The 21,656-nt window shown below is 60.4% G+C and overlaps 2 protein-coding genes across 4 annotated transcripts; one reads left to right on the plus strand and one right to left on the minus strand.

The window, feature by feature from the left end:
* Window positions 1–102: 102 nt before the first annotated feature.
* LURAP1 (leucine rich adaptor protein 1) lies at window positions 103–4,402 on the minus strand. Its single transcript, XM_032191934.1, has 2 exons — window positions 4,196–4,402; window positions 103–1,790 (listed from the first exon to the last, which is right to left on the minus strand). The coding sequence occupies exons 1-2, from the start codon at window positions 4,400–4,402 to the stop codon at window positions 1,143–1,145; spliced, it is 855 nt and encodes a 284-aa protein (XP_032047825.1). The 3' UTR covers window positions 103–1,142.
* On the plus strand, window positions 313–16,873 carry POMGNT1 (protein O-linked mannose N-acetylglucosaminyltransferase 1 (beta 1,2-)). 3 transcript variants are annotated; one of them, XM_032191931.1, is made up of 22 exons: window positions 1,721–1,784; window positions 5,134–5,318; window positions 6,347–6,455; window positions 6,766–6,881; window positions 7,066–7,131; window positions 7,590–7,703; window positions 8,289–8,406; window positions 8,699–8,797; window positions 9,258–9,385; window positions 9,635–9,705; window positions 9,953–10,028; window positions 10,963–11,046; window positions 11,194–11,235; window positions 11,450–11,508; window positions 11,932–12,004; window positions 12,289–12,417; window positions 12,747–12,872; window positions 13,025–13,089; window positions 13,704–13,748; window positions 13,920–14,055; window positions 14,292–14,401; window positions 14,537–16,873. In XM_032191931.1, exons 2-22 carry the CDS (start codon window positions 5,208–5,210, stop codon window positions 14,637–14,639), a joined length of 1,980 nt encoding a protein of 659 aa, XP_032047822.1. In that variant the 5' UTR covers window positions 1,721–1,784; window positions 5,134–5,207; the 3' UTR covers window positions 14,640–16,873. The 3 variants fall into 3 exon arrangements, with proteins under 3 accessions (XP_032047824.1, XP_032047822.1, XP_032047821.1); XM_032191930.1 differs by lacking the exon at window positions 1,721–1,784 and adding an exon at window positions 4,781–4,801; XM_032191933.1 differs by lacking the exons at window positions 1,721–1,784; window positions 5,134–5,318 and adding an exon at window positions 313–363.
* Window positions 16,874–21,656: the final 4,783 nt, after the last annotated feature.

Below are 21,656 nucleotides of genomic sequence, written 5' to 3' on the forward strand. Positions count from 1 at the left end.
GGGTAGCAGGGACAGGCAGGCTGGCCCCAGGGCATTCCCAGCAGGGGTAGGAGCCCCCCCCCGACACCTCTGTGAGCTCCCCAAAGCACCAACAGTGCGGCCTTGGAGAAATGCAACCATTTATTAAGCCAGCTATTTTTGTCAACAGCGGTTTCAGCAATGCCAGAGGACTTTATGCTCCCCCCCAGGGACCCCCAGCGGGGTCACAGCATGCAGGGCTCGAGGGAAAGCCGGGGACGCCAGCCTTGGGGGACGTGGTGGCTACGCGGGGGGAAGCCACAAGCAAGGTCTTTGCCAGGATTCAGCTCACAGATGGAGGGGAAAACCTGCGCCGAGGCAAGCAGGCGGCTGTCGCAGCACCCAGCTGGGGCCAGGAGCTTCCAGGCTCGTTCCCCCACCCCATGAAGCTGTGGGATGCCGAGGTCCTTCCCCGCATCATCTGTTGGAGGGAGCAGATCCTGCTCCAGCACAAGCCATGCTCTGCAAGCCAGGGGTGCTGGGGGGCACAGCGGGCGGGCACTGAAAGGCACGGGAAGAAGCCAAGGGCACAGAGGGCATCTCCGGGGCAGGGGCACTGCAAATCCACGCTGGTGGAGGAGCCTCAAAACACATCGGGAAACTCCCACTTTGCTCTGCCCTTCTGCAGGCACGCGGGGAAGGGAGATCCGTGCCGAAATCCCTCCTCTGCAGGGCACCGAGAGAGCCCCACGGAGCAGCCACGGTGCCCACCCCACCACGTTGCAGGGCACCGAAACTTCCTGCCCCTCCGGGGAAGGGGATTTTGGCATCGACCACGTGCTGCGGCCCCAAATCCTGCAGGTCAGACCGGAGGGATGCTGGCCTTGGAGAGGGCGATGGAGACGAGCACGCCCAACGGGGGTGCTCAGCTCACCCCAGAGCAAAGGATTAATTTGAGGGGAACCCACCTCATCCTCCCTCCCCACAAACTGCCCACGGGGCAGGCAGCCCACACCCGGCCCCTCCGAGCTGCATCCCTACGCGGGGGGCTCGGAGGGACAAGGGGACACCTCCCAGCCACCCCGACCCCCCTCCCAGCCACACCACGCTCCCGAGTGGGGCCGAAGGAAGCAGAGCAGGCGATGAGGGGAGCGGGGCCGGGGGCGTGAGGAGCAGCAGAGGGGCTACAAGAACGTCACGTCGTCCTGGGACTGCAGCCAGCGCCAGTGGGCGTCGTACTCCGCGTGCAGTTTGCTGCTGAGCTTGCAGTTCTCCGAGTCACCCTCGGCTTTCCGAGCCTTCCCCATCCTCTCCCCGGCCCCCGCTGGCATTTTGGGGTCTTTGCCCGGTTCCAAAGGGCCGGGCTGCTTGCCCAAGTACCCGTTGGCCACTTGGAGCTCCTTGGCAAACCGCTGCTGCTCCGGGGCGAGGTCTCCGGGGGCCCACTCGTGCTCCGCTTTGCCCTTTTCCATCTTCCCGAGAGCCTTTTCGGGGTCCATCCTGCCCCAATCCTGCTCGGCTCTCGCCGGGGCTCTGACGGGAGGCTCGGGGGCGTGTTGGGAGTACTCGTCCAGGTCGTCAGCCAGCGTGTCCAGGTAGCTGCCGACCGAGATGCTGTCCAGCTTGTCGGGGAGGGGGTCCTGCAGGCTGTCCCAGCTGCCCCGCCGCGAGGCCGCCTGGCTGCCCGCCAGGCTGTACTGGCTGCTGGCCAGGCTGCTGCCGCGGCTGGGCAGCGCGCTGCGCTCCTCCAGCAGCCACTTCACCGCCTCGATGCCCTCGTTCACCAGCACCAGCTGCTGCAGGATCTTCACGTCCACCGCCCGCAGGTAAGCCTGGGTTTGGGGTGGGATTGGGGGGAGAGATGGAGAGGACGGCTCAGCGGGGGCACGGCACGCTTCGCCCTCCTCCATCCACAGCCCCCGGAGATCTACGGCCCCAAATTTCAGCCCTGGGGTCCTGTCTGAGACTTGGGGACCCCATTATCGAGGATTAATAACTCGTGGCACCCACGCAGCCAGCCCCATCCACAGGCAGCCCCATGGGGATGGGGGCAAGGGAATAACTGTGGGCACAGGGGAGGGTCCAGATCTGAGCCCAGAGCATCCCCTGGATGCCCGAAACCCAAATCCCTCCCCAAAATCCCAGCCAAACATCACCTTTTTTTTTGAGATGCAAGAAAAATCAGACCCAAAGCATCCCTCCTGGCCCTTGTTTGCACCCAGCCTGGAGCCGTGGTGGGGGTACCATGGGGTTACGGGGTCCCTATCGCCGATCCCACCCTGCGGGGCCGGGGGAAGCTCTGCGCAGAGCTCCCGCAGCAACATCTGGTTTCCTAACGGGAAGCCCGGCGTGCCAAGACATTCCTGGCCCTACGATACTCGCCGCCGAAAGCCACTGGATTTCCCCTGCGCGGGGAGGAAATATTTTGCCAGGAAAGGGAATAAAAAGGCAAAAAGGGGGGGGAGAAAGGGAGACAAACCCAGGTAGGGGCGGCCGGTGCGAGGGGAGCTGTGGGCACAGCATCTCCAAAAGCAAATCCCAGCCGGAGGTGTGGGAGCTGGTGAGCCCAGCCCAGGGAAAAGCTGCCCCGAGCGTGCCCCGCGGGTCTCAGGGGAGCCCCAGCTCCGCTCCCACGGCTGGCACCGGGACAAAGGCGCCGGGGGAAGGAGCCTGGGAAAGCTCCGGACAGAGATTTCGGCACGCGACGCCTCGGAGGATGCAAAGGAAAAGGGCAAACGCCTATAGGGACCCGACACCGACCCCCTGCCCCTCCCCAGACCCATCGGGCTGGATTTTTTTTTTTAAAAATAAATAAATTCTGAAGGGATGAGAGCGCTGCAGCCAGCCCAGACTGGGGCAGGAGCCAGCTGTGAGCTGCAGAAACTTCCTTTCTAGGCAAGTTATTTCACAAACCGCCTCCGACGGACTTCTCCGCACGCTCCCAAAGCAGCTGGCCTTGGCACGGGGGGGGACACGCTGGACGAGGCAGCCCGGGAGCTCCTGATGTCCCCCAAAATTGTGTTTTTCTCCACCACATCCAGCTGCGGCAGGCGGAGAGGCGAGGGGGGAGCAGGGCTCTGAGGCCAGAAGCCGCCCCAAATTAAGGGATGGGTTGGTGATGAGGGATGCTCCCCAGATTTGGTGTCCCTGGCTGGTCTGCTGCGATTTCGGGCCAGCCTGAACCCTGCCACTGCACCCCGGCAAGCATCCAGGTGAGGGCAACGTGGAAGGACGCCGAGATGCTACAAGATCCTACAAGATCCTACAGGATCCTACAAGATCCTACAAGAAGCCAGCTGCCCCATAGGTCCCTGTCCCTGCAAGTGGTGACCGCGATGCCCAGTGCATGGCATGGGACTGGGGGACACAGGACACCCCATCCCATCCCATCCCATCCCATCCCATCCCATCCTCCTGAAATGTCCCTTCCTAAAAGGGGGCAGCGACCCAGTAGGGTCACAGCCCCATTTGTCCTTCCCCAGCACCCACTGTGTTGGTGTTTTCTCCCTCCAGGACCGACAGATTTGGGGCAACGGGAGGAAATCGGCCAAAGGCTGTGGGGACGAGGCTGCAATTAGGATTTCCACCCTGCCAAGCGCCACCTCCGTCCCCAAGGGCACCAAAGGGCAGCCCAGCAGCGGGGCAGGATGCTCTCCTCGCCCCTAAACCCTCTCCCCGTCCCTCCCACGGGCGGGATCGTTCCCCTGAGGACAAAACAACCCATTTGGGTCGGGGAAAATGTAGGATTTCGCTGCCTCCTCCCCTCGCCGCCCACGCCGGGCGAGCCTCGGCTGCGGCGGGGGGGGGGGCCACGCGTGGCGCTGCGCCCACGGGGGGACATTTCGGGTCCTGCTTGGGGACAGGGGGCTATGGGGACGGGGCGGGGGGGGCGATGGGGACCCCCCGCATCCCGGCTGCCCCCCGGTTTTGGGGGGTGCGGGTGGCGGGGCTGCGCGGGGCGGGGACGGGAAGGAAAAGCGCCCAGCTCGGTGCTGAGAGCCGGGGGTTATAAAACGCGGCCCGAACCGGGCACCGGGCTCTGGACCTTCCCCCCCGGCTCACAGTGCAGCCACGCAGCCCGGGGGCACCGGGGCCGCCCGGTTCCACCCCCGAGGCCTCCCCGCCGCCCCTCCGGCGGCACCGCCCCGCCGCTCCTACCGCTCCCGGGGGGCTCCTTCATCCCCCCGTTCCCTACCGAAACGCCGCTCCCCACCCCAGCGGGGTGCCCGGCACTCACCAGCTCCAAGCGGAGCGCCCGGAGGCGGTCGGCGAGCGGCGGGCGGGCTCCGCGAACCGGCACCGGCAGCGGCACCGGCACCGGCAGCGGCAGCGGGAGGGGCGGCTCTGCCCGCAGCCCCCGCAGCAGCCCGGCGGGCGGCCGGCGGCCCAGCTTCCCCGCCAGCTCCCGCAGCTCCGCGGGCAGCGCCTCCCCAACGCCCTCCATGCGGGCGGCACCGGGCGGCACCGGGCGGCGGCCCCGGGCGGCGCTGTCACCGGGGACACGCCCCCTACCCCTAAGCCACGCCCGTTTCCCCCTAAGCCACGCCCACTTTCCCCTAAACCACGCCTCATGTCCCTAAACCACACCCTCTTTTCCCTAATCCACGCCCATTATCCCACAAGCCACGCCCACTTTGCCATAAACCACGCCCACTCTTTCACAAACCACGCCCCCTCCGCCGCAGCGGTAGAAGGGGGCGGGGCTACTAGAGGCCACGCCCCCCCCGTCTCGCGGCGCTCTGCGGCGCCGGAAGCGGCGCGGCCCCGCCGGTGCTGAGGGGGCGGCGGCGGCGCCCAGCGGGGCGCGGAGCGGAGCGGGCCCGGCCCCGGCCCCCGGCTCGCCGTGAGTAGCGCCGGGACGCGGCCCCGCGCCCTGAAGGGGCTTTGAGGTGTCCTCACGCACCCCACAACCGGCACCGGGAGGCCTGGCCCCGCCGCACGCCTCTTGAGGCCTCCTCCGGGCCTCCCCGGCCTAGGCCTCGGGCCTGGTCGCCACAGCGCGGGGGGGGTTGGGGCCTTCCCGCAGCACCGGGGGGGCCCTCAGGAGGCCCTGGGGGCGGGGGGTTCTCCTTGCTCCCCGTACAGGTGGTTTATTGGGGTGAGGGGGGCTGCCAGGCTCTGTTTGTGCCGGGGAGGGGGTTTGGGCCTCAGCCTGTGCCCACCCCGTCCCCGCAGGGAGCCCCCATGGACCCGCGTGAGGAGCCCAGCGCCTCCTCCTGACCTTCGGCCCTCCCTCCGCCCCCGTGACGATGGAGGAGTGGAAGGCCAACGCCGCCGCCAAGCCCCACAAGAAGCGGAGCTGGTACTTGGCCTGGAAGTACAAGCTCATGAACCAGCGGGCGCTGAGGAAGCTGTGCCAGGTGAGCCGCCCGGGGTGGGTTAGGGAGGTGAATCTGGGGGGTTTGGAGGCTTGTGGGGCAGCTGCATGGGTGGAGGGGGGTCTGACAGGAGGCCTGGATGAGCTGACATGCTGGGGAAGCCAAAGCTGCTCCTAGAAAACCCACCCCAGTGGCTTTTTGCTCCTGCGTGAAAGGGTCTGCTACGTCTAACAGCACCTTCCAGCTGCGAATGGATCATTAAGTGGATAAGGCAGAAGATAAAGCTGTTCAGGCTTCCTTGGGAGACTTAGCAAAAAATCACGCTCAGCTGATTCCTTCCCTCCTGGTTCTGTACGTGTACTGAGTGCAGTAGGGCTCTGCCCACAGTGGGAAACCATTCCTGCCAGATGATTTGCAAACCAAGTCTTGGTATAAGGTGCAACAGGCAGACAGAAAACAGGACTGAGTAACAGGATCTTGTGCCCTAGAGGCAGCTGCTGTCTATGACAGCCACGGGCCTGCTCACCTGTACCACAAAACTGCTAATCTGTAGTTGAGCTGCCATCCTGGGGGACATCTGGGGGTATAAGGACAGGGAGGGTTTGCCCATGGGGCTGCACAAATGGAGCTATTCCCACAGTGAGTGGAGCGTGGTGAAATTTAGCAGTCAGTGACTGAGGGAAGGAGAAGGGGAAGGTTTTGTGTTTGCCTGGGGGGATGAAGGCTCATGAGGGCTCCCTGAGGAAGGAGACTGTTCAGGGTCCCTGGGATGAGGCCCAATGTTTTGGCCTCATTGGCAGGCGCTGCTGGCAGCTCTGTGGCAGATCAACCTTGCAGGCTGATCGTTTCGCACCACTGGATGTTCGTGGTCCAAGTCTTCCTGTCTTAAAAAAGGTCCTCTGGGTGTGGAACAGTTTCTGCTTTACTCTGTGTCTGAAAAAGAAGGAAGGGGGCAATGGTACTGAAGATCCCTTGGCAGATCTCTTTGGGGTGCCCTGCAGGTCTGCCAGGGAGGTGGCCTGATTTTGGGGTTGCTGCAAGTTGCTAACACAAAGCATCCTGCATTGCAGACAGGAGCTGTCCTCTTCCTGCTTGTAACTGTGATCGTGAACATCAAACTGATCTTGGACACCCGGCGAGCTGCTTATGAGGAGGAAGAGGAGTCTGCACAGGATTACGGTGAGAGGCAGGAAGTAATTCCTTAAGTCTGGGGAAATGTGACCAGCTACAGCGTGAAAGACAGGTCTGTTCCTGTGGGTTTAACAAAAAATAGAAAAGGATGTTTCCATTCCTGGTCTGACTACTCAGGGCTTCAACTCTTTTGGCTGCGGAGGTCTGCAAGGGAGCAGACCTGTTGCTCTGTTGGATTTCCTTCACTTGCTTTCCCCTTATGTTCTGACCCATGGCTTGGGGGGCTGAGGGTTTGGCTGGGCTCGGGCCAAGCCAGAGGTGCTTGGGCTGGTAGAGACTGGGCTTTCTTCCCCTGTAGATGATGAGCTGCTGAATGTGGAGGTCCCTAGGCACCCTGTGAGCAACAAGAAGGTGTTGGATGTCGAGGTGTACTCCAGCAGGTCAAAGGTCTACGTGGCTGTGGATGGAACAACGGTGAGCGGGAGGATTGGGCTGAACGGGTGACATTGTGGCCCCAGGCAGTGAGAGCGCTTCTGTGGCTGACCAGAAGGCACAGAGAGAGACCTGCCTTGGTTTGGGGGCCCTGCTGTGCCCAATGGGCAGGGAATAAGGGGTGCTGGGTGCTGGCTTCTGGTTCTCATTGCTTCTCCACCTGCAGGTCCTGGAAGATGAGGCTCGTGAGCAGGGCAGAGGGATCCACGTCATTGTCTTGAACCAGGCTACGGTAAAGCATCCCTGCGTGGCTGCGTGGGGCGTTCTCCCTGAGCTAGGTTTTCCCTCCCTGTTTAACTGTTGGGAGTGTGAGGAGACGGGCAGCCAGGAGAGAAGACTGAATACGAGTTTGCCTCCAGATGCCAGAGTACATCGCGGTGTTTCTCTGGTGCTTGCCGAGCTCAGAAAGGCTTTGACTGGTTTCCTGGGCAGTTTAGACTGGGAGAAAGGTGAACCCCAAGAGGGATGTCACTGGGGAGCAGGAAGGAGTCCTGGGGTTGACTGAAGCTGCCCCTTAGCACTTCATGTGCTACCAGAAGGCGGAACCTGCCTGGGGACTTGCTCCTCGGCGTATCAGAAAATGAACTCACCATGTTGCTCTGGATCTGAGACTTCCAGGGCAGGTTTCCGTATTCCTGCCTGTCCTGATTATATCAAGTTTAAGATATGCCTGTGTTTGAATGCCAACAGGGTCACGTGATGGCCAAGAGGGTCTTTGACACCTACTCTCCTCATGAAGACGAAGCCATGGTACTCTTCCTCAACATGGTTGCCCGGGGCCGAATCCTGATCTTCACCATTAAGGTAGGTGACATTAGTGTCAACAGAAAATGTCCAGCTTGAGGGCGTGTTGATTCGAGGTGACACTTGAATGTCACTGGGCATTCCCAGAGCTAAATGTCACATTCCCAGCTGTGCTGTGTCTCCCTGGTTGGACAGCTCCCTCGTCCTCTCACTCTCCCTGGTTACTGCTGGAAGGTGGAGGATGGATGTGAAGAAATACAAGGATGCAGTGGGACCTTTCCGGGTGGTGTTCTGTGCCAGCTCCAGGCTGTTGAGGGGGGGTGGGCTGTACAGGCTCTGGGCCACTCTGTGAGCAGCACCGTGCTCCCAAGGCAGCAGGTTCAGGTGTGTAAAGTGTTGGCAGACGCCGTCCCTGCTGGAGAATGGTGTGGTCTCGAGGAAACAGGAGTCCAACTCCTCTGACCTGCCTGTAGGTTGTGGTGAAACAACCGGTAGGTTTAGTGGCGTGGAGATCTTGGGAACCTGCTTTGGAATTTCTCTGGCTCAGATGTTTCAAGGGTAGGAATGGGCCCTGTGTCTCGTTGGTATTGATGGGAGACTCTTCTGGTAGGCAGACCTCAGCTGCGGGGCTGTGTTTCCTTCCAGGATGAAGGCTCCTTTCACCTCAAGGATACAGCCAAGAATGTCCTGAAGAGCCTGGGGAGCCAAGTTGCACCGTTCCTGAGCTGGAGAGACATGTGGACGTTTGTGGGGAAGAAGGGAGGTAAGAGAGGTTAGCACTTAGCCAGGAGAGTGTTCGTAGCTCCTTCATAGGTGAAGACAAACACAGCCCATCCCCAAAATGCTCTATGAGCAGACAACGAGTCACAGAAGAGTGGGCAGCTCCATTTCTGGGGGTGAGGGAGGGGACAGAGGCAGAGCATTTCCCTTTAGCAGCTCCCCAACAGCCAAGGGCAGGATGCTAAGTCACCACCCTGAGCTGCAGCTCTGCTCATGCCTTGACACGATGGGGACTGACTCTTCAAGCCTGTCCTGACGCTGTGTCCCTGCTCCAGGGGAAGTGTATGGGGAGAAGCACGCCAAGTCTCCCGCCCTCTCAACGTGGGGCGACCCTGTGCTGCTGAAGACAGAAGTCCACCTGACATCTGTGGAAGGTAGGGAAATAAAATCTGCTCTGGGTGTCTCTGGAGAACGTCTGCCCACGGTTCTTGGTGCTTTTGAGTCAGAGCCGTGGGCGTGTTAGAAACATCCCAGAATGGCTTTAGGGCTGTTTGAGATGGGGTGATAACTTATAATGGCACCAGCTTCCCTTCTGCCTGCTTCTGTGGCTATTCCAGGTGTGATCATAGAGAAAAATTAGGGACTGGGTGCATGTTGTGGCCACTTGTCACCTCTCCAAACGAGGCCTGATCCAGTCTTTTCTGACTGTTGGCCTCAAACAAGGCCTGTTGCTGCCCCAGAGAGGCCATGCAGTGGGAGTGTGATGCTTGTTCACAGCAACAAGCACTGGTTTGGTGATAGCTGAGTCCAGGGCGAGCCGTCCGAGTGGCAGCCTGGAGTACACGAGGTGAGGCCGCGGGGTGAGGAATCCTTTTTTCTCCCTGCTGCCTCCAGATGCTGAGTGCCACTGGCCTGACACGGAGCTGAACCGCCGCCGGAGGAGGTTCTGCAGCAAAGTGGAAGGTTACGGCAGCGTCTGCAGCTGCAAAGACCCCACACCCATCGAGTTCAACCCTGATCCTGTGAGTACGGGGCAGGGCAGCAGGAAGGCTCCCGGAGGGAGGGCCAGGCAGGACCACAGGCAGCTCAGAAGTAGAGCCGTGTTCCTGCACAGCAGCTGAGTGGTGATGACTGCCCTTGGGCAAGCCCTTAGCCCCTGGCAGTGTAGGAAGAAGACACTGGGGTGATGGGGAAGGGGCTGTCCTTAATACAGCAATGACAGGTTTGAACAGAAGTCTCCACGCACACTAACACACATTTTTCTGTTCCAGCTCAAAGACAACAAAGTCTTCGACGTGCCTGTAGCTGTTATTGCAGGGAACCGCCCCAACTACCTGTACAGGTAACCGCTCCGGGGGCACGACTTGGCTGCTCTTTGCCACGAGGTCAGGCATGGTTCAGCCCTCTTGCTGCTCAGACAACGTGGGCAAAGCTTCTGGGACAGATCCCAGGGTCCTTGGCCATGGGAAAGGGGAGAGCCTTTGGGTCCTGTGTCCTTTTCCCTACCCCCAAGGAATCCATACCCCTGCGCAGAGTGGCCTGGACCCACAGGGACCGTGCTGTGCTCAGGCCCCTCGGTTTCTCTGCAGGATGCTGCGCTCCTTGCTGTCGGCTCAGGGCGTCAATCCTCGCATGATCACGGTCTTCATTGATGGGTACTACGAGGTGAGAACACTCCCGGGGTCCCTGGAAACAGGTCTTTGGTCCCCCATACGAGGGGATGTGGTGCTACCCTAGTCCTTAGCAGGCTATGAGCCCCTTCACCCTTCCTTCTGCTATGAGGGTGCTCCTCATCTGCTTCTTTGCAAAGTCTGGAGGCATGGAACACACTAGAGAGTCCCACTGCAAGCCTGGCTCTGTGGCAGCAGGATGTGCTCCCAGTTCTCAGGGGTGTGTTCCCAGTTGCCCAGGGCAGTTCTCCCCAAGCTATGGGGCTGGGGCAGCCGGTGTGTTTGTGCAGGCTGTTACTGCAGTGCATCAGAGTGGTTAAAGATAGCAGTAACCATTGCCATGGCAACTGGAGCAGTATCCCTCTGCTGCGAGGGGGCAGCTTGGATGCTCGTGCTGCCGTGGTGGATACCAGGAAGATGGAGAAGGTTTTGGTGGCGCCTTCTAGGAGCGGAGGTAATTCAGCCCAAGCGCAGATTAGTTCTGACCCCAGTGAGAATGTGCTTGGACAGAGAGTCCTTGGCAACTGTGGGAGGAAGTGGAGTTGGTTGTGGTCTTGATTCTAATCAGCTGGAAGATGTTCCTGGACATACCTGTTTTGTATCTGCACTGGCCGTGGGGAACTGGAAACTTGAGACCTTTTAGATATTCTTTGGGTGTAAGTTTGGGAGTTCAGAGTAGTGAGTCTAACAGAAATTTGTGGCAGGGGCTAGTGACATTTAGGGGTTGATGGGCCAAGATGGTTTGGTGAGTTCCTTGCAGTGGGGTCTTCAGCACAGCAGCAGCTGGAGCCTCATTTGCCCCCAGGAGGACAGCTACACAGAGGAGGCTGGCGTGCTGCTGTTGTTCCAGGGAGCTGACGCTGTGGCAGAGGGTGGGGAGAATGTGGCTAACCCCACACATGTGAAGCCTCTCTGCGTTCCCATTGCAGGAGCCGATGGATGTTGTGGAGCTGTTTGGCCTCTCCGGAATCCAGCACACTCCCATCAGCATTAAAAATGCCAGAGTTTCCCAGGTGAGACCCTTCCCAGCCCCCAGGGGAGCTTTTCCTTGGGATGGTATTTGAGGGAGGCAGGCTTAGCCCCACATCCGTGCCAGGCTGCCCCTCCCTGTGGTCCAGGCGCTGATTCTAACACAGGCAATGATGTGTCTGTTCTTGCAGCACTACAAAGCCAGCCTGACTGCAACCTTCAACCTGTTCCCGGTGAGTGGGACCTCTGCCCTCTGTCTATCTGCTTGCCCTGGGGAGTGAGGCAGCACAGAGCTGCCCTGGGAGAGTGGCGTCTGCAATAGCCTCTGCCACAGGAGCTGGAATTGGTCCTGTGGGGCAGGGAGCAGCACAACCAGGGGGTGCTGCTTGGTGTCTCTGCTCTGTCCTGGTCTTCTCCATCCTTCTGACATCTCACCTTGCCCTACAGGATGCCAAATTTGCCGTGGTTCTGGAGGAAGACCTTGACATTTCTGTTGACTTCTTCAGGTAAAGCTGCGGGTCACTGAGATTCTGTTCAGGGGTGTTTCATTGCAGCTCTCTGGCTGCCTCAGGAGAGGCCAGGTTCCTGTCATGAGGTAGCTCACCTGTCCAGGGCTAAGCAGTCCCTAGCCAGCAACTGAGCTCTGCCTGTATGGAGGCTGCTTATTGAATCTACTGTCCCTAGGACTCAGTGCAGAGTGGCTTCAGCATCTGGGATTTCATGGATTTTGTCCTTTTTTGTTTGTTTTTGTTTATTTTTGAGCCACTGACTTGTTTTGCACATGCACGTATGCCGACATCAGCCATTTTGGCCCAAGAGATGGGTTAAACAGTCCCAGCAGTTAGGGATGGCTCATTCCCTGGTGGAGAATTTGCCTCGGTTTGTCCGTGGGAAGGATCTGACCACGGGCTGGGCGACTCTTTCCTCAGCTTTCTGAGCCAGTCCATATACCTACTGGAGGAGGACGAGAGCCTGTACTGCATCTCAGCATGGAACGACCAGGTGGGTCGGGGGGAAGAGATGGGGCAGGGACAGCTGTGCCCTTTGTTGTTCCCAAGTCTGGGGGCTGAGTGCTCCCTATAAAGCAGCTTTCCCCCAACACCATCAACCTAAGTGTGTCCTCAGCCCTGTACCATTCAGAAGTGCCCCTGCAAATTTCCATCCTGTGCTTCCCAGTGGCTGTGTCCATCTTCTCATGCTGGGTGTTTCCATGGGGCAAGTTTTTGCCTTTTTTTGGAGGGGTAGGGATGCATTCAGGGTGCTGACTGCTCCCTATAACGTCACAGGGCTACGAGCACACAGCTGAGGACCCCTCGCTCCTGTACCGTGTGGAGACCATGCCGGGCCTGGGCTGGGTGCTCCGGAAGAGCCTGTACAAGGACGAGCTGGAGCCCAAGTGGCCAACGCCAGAGAAGGTGAGTATCCTCAAGGGGCTTTGTCTTCTGCACCCACATCTTTGCATATTAGCAGTCCACGATCATCGCTTCATCCCTGTGGGTACAGCTCTTGGAGGGGCCCTGGCTCTTCCTGAGCTTCCCCTGGGAAGGACGCCCAAGCAGGATGGATTTGGGATAGGCACTAACATGAGGACCACATAACCAGCCACAGAGCTGGCTGGAACAGCCCCAGCAAGCTGGGCTGTGTGGTCTGGAGCTTGTGAGGGCAGCCAGAAGGGTTCCTGTACAGCCATTTTATTGAGTGATGTCCCCAAATGTGAGCGTAAGCAGCAGTTTCCCTTCCCCAGCTCTGGGACTGGGACATGTGGATGCGGATGCCGGAGCAGAGGAAGGGCCGGGAGTGCATCATCCCCGACATCTCGCGCTCCTACCACTTCGGCATCGTGGGGCTCAACATGAACGGCTACTTCCACGTGAGTGACCTCTGCCAGGGCCTGTCCTGGTGCCGAGCTCTGACCCCCGTCACCTCTCCAGGTAGTAGTGGGCATGCTTGAGGTGACGTCCGAGTGCTGCTGTCTCCTGACTGAACCCTGTTTTCTTCCCATCCTCTCCCTCTTTCTACCAGGAAGCCTATTTCAAAAAGCACAAGTTCAACACGGTTCCGAATGTCCAGCTTAAAAATGTGGAGAGGTGAGTACTGGTCAGAAAAAGGTCTGGATAAAACAGTTGCATGTGCTGAGGATATCTCCATTGTGGCACAACAACCATCGGTCACCTCCAGTCACAGCACATTGGTGCCTCTGGATGAATCCTTGCAGTATTTTTTGTGAGGTTGTGTTCAGCTAAGCCATGTTCCAGGGAGCCCAGAAGCAGCCTGGGCATAAAGCACCTCTCCTTCATTCTTCTTTGTGAGACCCCAGCCCCACTGAGGGACAGCCACCTGTCCCTAATACTTGTCTTCACTGATCAGGTACCTGATCTTCCAAGCTTGGCTTGAAGCTTAGACCTATCAAGGTGCAAGCAATCAGCCCTGTGTGGGTTTTGGTTTTGTTCTCTGTTAAATTTCTCCCCAAAACATGGATGCTTTGGAGGCAGTTCAAAGCTGGCCTGACAAACACTGAAAGGTCACATTTTTGCTGTCACGTCCTGCTAGGATGTGTGGCAGTCCCTGTTCTCCATCCATTGTCTCCAACTTGCCTTTTAGTGTTACAATGGGATAGTCTTTAATTTGGATCACTTGGGGATGGTCCTTGCTTATCAAACCCTCTGACTTTGCCTTGGTCTCTGTGCTCTGTCTTCAACAGCTTGAGAAAAGATGCCTATGAGACTGAAATTCATCGGCTCCTGGGGTAAGTGCCTGAAGGGAGGGTGGGAATCCACAGAGGACACACTGGGTGGACCAGCTAGGACAGAAAAAAGGGGTGGAGATGGCCCCAGCCACTGCTTGCGTGTGTGAAGCACCCTGCAGCGGAACAGGGAGGAATTAGGTTGCCTTCTCACTCCCCATTCTGTTTTCGCAGTGAGGCTGAAGTCTTGGACCACAGCAAGAACCCCTGTGAGGACTCGTTTGTGCCCGACACGGAGGGCAAGGTCTACGTCATGTTCATCAAGATGGAGCAGGAAGCAGACTTCACCACCTGGACTCAGCTCGCCAAGGTGAGGCCCTGGCACAGGGCATCCTCCCCGTGCACTGATCTTGGCATTGCTAGAAAACACCTGGCTGTTTTTCTTGAGGTGGAGGTGTGTTACCCTGACCAAACTGCCCTTCCCTCCCTGCTGTGTCCTGGTGAGGGCAAGGGGGGGTGGCTCTTCCCTCACTGGGGGGACACCAGAGCGTTGCATCTGTCCCCAGGCCCTGATGCTTCTTCTTCCCTCCCTCCCTCCCGCCCTAGTGCCTCCACATCTGGGACCTGGACGTCCGTGGGAACCACAAGGGGCTGTGGCGGCTCTTCCGCAAGAAAAACCACTTCCTGGTCGTGGGGGTCCCTGCCTCCCCCTACTCGTGAGTATCGGGGACACAGCAACCTGGGTAACGCCCCCTGGCACCGTCCCCTGCCACCTGCTTCTGTCTCAGCTCGCTTTTGGGGAGCTCCTGGCGCTGCTGGTGCCAGCTCTCACCCATCCTTCTCACCCGCAGGTCCAAGAAGCCCTCCTCAGTGGTGCCCATCTACATGGAGCCCCCTGCCAAGGAGGAGGGGGCGGCGGCAGTGCCAGCAGTAGCTGCAGCGGAGCAGACGTGAGGCTGGCAGCTGGGAAGTGAGGGGGGGGCCAGGAGAGGACAGAGACCCCCCCGGTGCAGAGACTGAGTTGGCAGCGGCTCTTAGAGGCTGGTGGCTGGACGTGAAATCCCATTTCAGGCCTCAAAACGAGATCTGGGGCTGCCTCCAGCCCCCTGTCACGATCTCCCTCTCCCTCACGCAGGGGCAGGGTGCTTCCCTGTAGACATGCCACCCCCATCGTCCCAGGAACATTTTTTTTAACACAGACTCTTTACTAATGCTGCTCCCGTTGCCCCCTGGCTGGGCAAGGTTTGGAGGAAGGCAGAGCTCAGTGGGGGCTGCGAGAGCCCTTTAGGAACACCTCTGCTCCCATTTTTGCTCCCAGGAAGGCAGCCCACTGGGCGTTATTTATTAACTCTTGCCCCCGCAGCGAGCATGGTGGTGAAGAAGGGATCTTCCAGCTGCTTTCTCCTGCACCTTGAAGACTGGGTCGGACGTCTCCCTGCTTGGGCCACGGCGAATTATGGAGGCAGAAGGGAATGCTGAGGAGGAGCTGGACTTGTGGGCACGCAGGGGGCACCCTGTCCCCAGCACGGGGACGAGCGGGTGCCCCTGTCCTCCCCCTGCAGTTTTGGGAGCCCGAAAGGGCTGCGGAGGGAGGAGGACCCCGCTCTGCGCCGCAGCTCAGCCCACTCTCACCCACCTCCTCCGTGGGGATTGGGGGTGAAAGTGCCTTGCAGAGCGCGATGGGAGCAGCGAGGGGGGGAAACTCCCCCGGCTGCAGAGGCAGGATGGAGCTGGGCTCTCCAGCAGCTGATCCTGGAGAGAGGAAATGCTGCGGCGTGGCGTGGTCCTTGCCCGTGGTACTGCACCCGGCCTCTCCTCCCTGTCAGGTACCCCAGCTCCCGCTGAGGACGGGGAGGAGACGTTCCCCTGAACCCCCCCTTACTGTGGTACGATGCCAGCAGGGATGCTGCGAGCGGATCCAGGAGGGGCAGCCTGGTTCTCCTGGCTGTGGTACGCCCTCTGCTAGAGGGAGAGGGAGGGGGGTCCCCGTCCCCCTTCCTGTGCCTTAGGATGGACCCCAGGCCCCCTCCCCAGCCCCATGGTACTAACACCCCTCCCCTCACTAGGGCCAGCCCTAGTCCCCTGCTCCATGCACCTCCCTGCTTCATCCACGAGGCAGGAGATCATTTTTCTGCCCCTTGTGCAGGGCTGCTCTGGCTCGCCTGCTGTGCCAGCAGCTGGGTTTGCTGCTCAGCCCCTTCCCTGCGCTCACAGGGACAGGGTGTGAGGGCTGGGCCCTGGGGTGCAGCTCCCCGTGGGCCAGGGGCTCGTCCCCTTCCTTTTCTCACTGTGAACCGAGTGCCAGGGCCCCCCGGGAGCACAACCCCAGCGCCTGCTGGGGCCTACACTACAGTAACTTATTTATTTATTGCTTGGGGGAAGGGAGCAGGAACGTAGCATGGAGAGCCAGCAGCCCTCAGCCTGCCAGGAAGGCTTCTGCCTTGTTCCCCTGGCGCCATCGTCTCTGTTCACCTCCTCCTTCCTTGCCCAGCGTAGGAAAATAATGTTGAACCCAGCAAATCTCTGCCCCAAATGGTCCCTGTGTGGGCACAGCACAGCTGTGTGTGTGCTGACAGAGGCAGGAGGTGGCACACATGTCCCCGGGGTGCAGGGTGGCACCCTTGAGACTTCCCCGTACTGGCCCCGGGGCTCGGGCTGACCCCTTCCTTGCTCTGCCACCCCCAGCACCGCCCTTCCCAGGGTGGTGGATGTGGCTGGGCTTTTTTTTTATTATTTTATTGATTGTGTTTAATAGAAGCAGGTCCATTACCCACTCTGGGGAAGGGCCTCAGCTTCCTCAGTGGGAAAGCCACTTGCTCCCCGGCGCTGCTTTGGAGAAACCTCGCTGTCTCTCCGCTCTGCTGCCCTCCCCTCGGCACCTCGCTGCCCAAGGCCCCTTTTCCCTTCACCCCAACACCCCCTTCCCTTTTTGGCTGGCAGGACTCGGCCTGAGGCTGGGAGATGCTGGTCCCAGGGGCAGGGAATGGCTCCAGGTCAGCTCTGTGCTGCTCCCTGTCCTGCAGGGCTTGGGGCGCTTCGAGCTCCTCATCCCTTCCCTCTGCGTGTGCCGGGTGCTCCCTTTCCTCCTGCGAGGCTCCCCTTTGGCAGCTGCGGTCGGGCTGGGGCCGAGGGCATCCCCAGGGCTTTCTGAATCGAATTATTTTTTCAAGAATAAACATTGCACAGCTGCTGGGCCTCGGGTGTTTGCTCGGGGGGCTGCGTGCGCCTTGTGGGGCCGCCTGGGTGCAAGGTGCAGAGCTGTCCTCGGGGTCACAGCGGTTGATGGAGGCACGAGGGAATTCCTGCAGCTCTCTGCCACTGCTGGAAGCCTGAACCTGGGGCCTTTTGGCCCAAATATTCAGCTTTGGGTGTGTTTCTTAAGGAACAGCCTGGCCAAGGAGGGTTGGTGGCTCTATGGCTGGTTGTCTTCTGGGTCAGCCTCCAGCAGCCTGCCCTGTGGTGCCGGTGCCAGCAGAGGTCCTCCGAGCCCTGGCAGCTGCCAGGGTTCCCTGTTTCCTCCTCAAGCTTTATCAGCACCATCTGCAGCTCGATAACCGGCACAAACTCCGACCACAGCCTGGTGCTGGGCGTGATGAGCCCCCCGTGCTCCCCCCCCGGCACCTTCCCCTGCTGCCCTCCCAGCCCTGTGCCCCTCGCTGTGGGTGGGGGGCGGTGGGCAGCCAGGATTTTGGGGCAAGGCTTCGGGCTCATTTCACTGGATTTGGGCTTTTTTCCTCCTGGGGAAAGGGGATCTTGGGATAAAAAAGGGGATCCTGGGGTAAAGGGGGTTGGTTGGTTGGTTTTCACCCACCCCCTACCCAAGGTCACAGCGCAGGGAAGGCACTGGGGAGGACAGGGGGAGGGACAGGGAGAGGACAGGAGACACCCACCAGGAAAAACAGCTCCTGGTGGCCTCTGCGTTCCCCTCTGCTCCTCCCCGCGGGCTGGGTGCAGGCAGGTGAAGCCAAACCAAGCAGGGCCGGGAGAAATCCCAGCCTGTGGGCCAGCCCCGTGCCAGGAGCTGCTGCAGGAGCCTCCAGAGCCTCCCAGCCCCCATCCCCATCCCCATGGGGCAGGGAGCCCACAAGGGTTGGGGTTTGCCCCGTTTTGGGGAGCAGCGGGGCGAGGAGGTGGCTGCAGATGCAGGACCCAAGCAGGACGGGGCCGGGCGGGCAGCAGGCACCAGCACAGACCAGTACAGACCAGTGCCGTGCACCAGCTGCCTCCTGTTCCACCCGTGGCGAGGCCGGGCCTCGTCCCCATCGCCTCCCACCCCTCCTGGGGCAGCTTTTGGGGAACGGGCACCCCCCTGGGCAGAGGATTTCCCCCCAGCCCCGTGTCCTTTGGGCTTTATTTAGTGGGGTGGCAGAGAGGGGCATCGCCTCCCCAGTTTGCATCCAGCTCTGGTGGAGGCCACAACCTCCTCCGGGACGATGCCACCGCCTGTCTGTGGGGCCAGCAAAACCCACAGCGTTTTGGGGGCTCAGGGCTGGCTACCGGGCTCCTGCCCCCCTCAGGAGCTCTGTCGCTGACCCAGCGAACCCCACAGAGCTGCGGGGGTTCCTCTGGGCGTGCAGGAGGCTGCATTTATAGGGGCGAGGCAGGGACGTGTGGGCTCCCACGGCTCGGCCCCCCGCGGCCCCAAATCACCGGTTCCCAGGTCTCGGCCGCCCCCCCCGCAGCCCAGCCCCGCTGCCTTTGTGCAGCCTGACAAAGGAGAACCTGTCCCTGCTGCTCCGCGTCCCGGGAGCTGGCTGATAATTAAACAAAAGCAAAATAGCCTTGGCACGAAACCCGACCTCTCAAGAACTTGCTGGGGGGGGGGGGGGGGGCGGAAGGGGTAATTTTTGCATATTTTCCTTTTTTGCATTTGCTTCGTTCAGCAAGGATCGCGGTGCCCGCGGGTGCCAGGCCAGGGTGCAATCACCCCGCTGGGTATCTCCGTCCCGGCTGCCCCTGCCCGTGGCCCTCTGTGCCCCGTGAAATGGGGGAAATGTCCTCCTGATGTCCTTGGGGACGCCCGTCCTGGTCCTCCCGGATGGAGGCATCTCCGTGCTGGAGGGACGCCAGCACCTGGGGCACGCTGGCCCCGTCCCCGTCCCCGTCCCTGACCACCTGCATCCCAGCTCCCCACTTTTTGGCCCCCTCTGCTACATAAAAAGCCCCGAAACAGAGGTGCCTGACCCAACCTGCTCCCTTTTTTTGGCTTTTTTTCGCTCCCTGTGGCAGGGCTCTGTCCCCAGTGGGGCTGCCACTTCCCGTCCCCAGGCACGGCGAAGCCCGGCAGCAATTCAATCCCTCTCTGGGCGCCCCGGATCGTGGCCGTGATGCTCATTACGCCGTATCCTGCCCAGCGCCTCGTTAACAATTAACTCGCCGGGTCTGCTATCAGCCCCAGCCTGCTACGTTTCAATTATCCCTTCCACCTCCACCGCCTCCGATAGCCCCACCACAATAAATCAGGGCACGGAGCTACCTGAGAGCACCCGCCCCAGCCCCAGCTTCGGTGGGAGTCTCAGGGCTGGGGAGGAGGAGGAGGAAGGGGACGGGGAGGAAGGCTGGCAGGTGAAAGTGTGAGCTGCCCTGCTTCTCCCCCAGGGATCCGGTGCCCTTCGAGGCCGTCCTCTCCTCTCCTCTCCTCCCCTCTCCTTTCCTCTCCTGGCCGAGCTGTTGCGGCGCAGCGGGAGGGAACTTCCTTGTGGCAGGCACTCCTGGTGCAGGTGATGCTGGATGTGTTCGCTTTGTTTGCCGTTCACACCCTTTATCAGCAGGAACTGTAACAGCAGCAATTCAGCCTTCTGGTGACGGTCACTGTCCCCCACGGAACGCAATTAAAAAGAGGGCGAGGAGAGCTCGTTTCCCTGCGGCCGGGCTGGGTTTCGACTCGGCAGCTCCATCCCGGGGCACGTGGTGCTGGTGGGGAAGCTCCCAGGATTTTAAGCACCTCGGGGTGCCCTGGGGGTGAAAATAACCCAACCCCAGCCCCGGTGAGCTCCGGCCCCCTTCCCAAGCAGGGAGCAGCCCGGGCACGCTTGTTTACCCCACCAGTCGCAGGACCTCGAGCCCAAGGACACCGAAGCAGGGCAATAAGGAAGTTTCTGCCCCCTGTTATGTGTGTGTGGGGATTTTGGCCTCGGTCACTGATGTCACAGCTGGGTGCTGCTGGTGGAGCTGCCGAGTATTTATGGGAGCAGGCAAGTCTAGTGCTGCGGGGACTTCTGGTGGTGCCAGCAGGCAGCAGGAGAAGGGACGCTGGCAGAAATCCCACACGTCTCCCTGCCCCACATTTTCCAGGAACTTGGGGCAGGATTTAGGGCAGGACACGCCTTTGGTGGGACCTGCACCTCAATCCCTGCAAGGGCAGTGCCAGGGCTTGCAACCTCAGGTTTCGCTCCGTGCCTCAGTTTCCCTCCATGCAGCAGGGAAAGGCACCAAGAGGTGCCCAGGGTTTTGGCATCCCCCAGCCCTTTTGGCTGGCCTGGCCTCATTCCTGCCAGAAAACCCCAAATGAAGGGGCCCAGACCTCCAGCTGGGGATGGGGTCCCCAAGCTGCCTTGAGGAACAGGCACCCCAAGCACCCCTGTGGGTGCCTGCACAGGGTGGGCAAAGCTGGTTTAAATGGGTACGGCTGAAAGAGGGAACAAAGCAAAGGGAAACGGGGGCTCTTCTGTTTGTGGGGTGACGTCTGCAAAGCTCAAGTGTCTGCAAGCAGCATGACCACACCACCCAGAGCCACCAACACCACCAGCATCGCCCGCAGGAACCCGCGCCGATGGGCGATGCCGGCACCTCTCGAAGGGCTGGGGCAGCGCCAAGGGCTGGGCGGCTCCCACACCTTTGGGAAGGAAAAACAGGGAATAAAAACCCCCTGACGTCACCCCTGGGGTCACTGGTTTGCGGCGAGGCTGGGACCAGCACCCACCTGGCAGCAGTGTGTTCCTGGCAGCCTTTCCCCAGCTGAGTCACCCAGGGTGGGGAGCGGGTCCCGTGCCTGCCCCGCTGCCACGTGCCTGCTCCCACGGCCGGGCTTGTTGATGGCACACACAGCCTGGGGACGGGGTCAAAGTCCCACGGGATGAAGGTGGAAAATGGAATAAAAACAGCTCTGGGGCTGTGCTTTCCTTGCAGCAGCCCCAGGCAGGGCCCTGGTTTGGAAGAGGCAGAGCTGCCCCTCTTTTGGGGCCACCAGAGCCCTCCTCCCCCATGGGCTCTGACGGGAACGGGGCTGGGACACAGAGACGGGTAAAATCCCAGCAGCTCCCATCCTGCTTCCCCAGCAAGGTGCTGGTCAGAGCAGGAAAAGGCTCTGGCAAAGGGCAGGGCAAGGTGCAGAGGAGCCACGGAGGGAAGCGAGGTGTGGGCAGCCCCCCGTGCACAGCAGGGGCTGCGGGTACACGGCTTTATTGAAGACAGCAGAAAACAGCTTACATCCAAGACAAAAAATAATAATAATTGTATTTTTCTTTACATTAGGGAGAGGGTTCTCACACTGAAATCACAGTGGGGACCTACAGGGCTGAGCTCCACGCCAGGGGCAGCGACCCCATGGGACCAGCGGAGGGACCCCAGTTTGGGGGTGCAGCCACCACCGTGCTGGTTGGGGACCCAGCCCAGTCCCCGGCCAGCAAAGTAAGGCCAGGGACGGGGAGGTGGCAGGACGGGGGAGGCACCACAAGGGTTGGTCAGGGCAGGGCCGCTGCCTGCTCAACAGCCCTGATCTTTGCCTGGGCCCTATCTCCTGCTGGCATCAGCAAAACAGACCGGGTGGCTTCCCCCTCCCCTTCCCTGCCTCAAAAAAAAAAAAAAAAAAAATCTCTATGTACAGATGCATTACGCCATATCAGTACAAAAATATACATACAAATTCTACAGATCCCAGCTCAGTAGATCAAAAGAGCTCTAAGGTCACAGTGCACCGGCCGGCATCGGGCCCAGAGAGTGGTGCGGCCGTCAGGAGCACCCCGGCACACG

Source organism: Aythya fuligula, chromosome 8 (genome assembly GCF_009819795.1).
Source record: "Aythya fuligula isolate bAytFul2 chromosome 8, bAytFul2.pri, whole genome shotgun sequence".
In the NCBI taxonomy this organism is placed as follows: Eukaryota; Metazoa; Chordata; class Aves; order Anseriformes; family Anatidae; genus Aythya; species Aythya fuligula.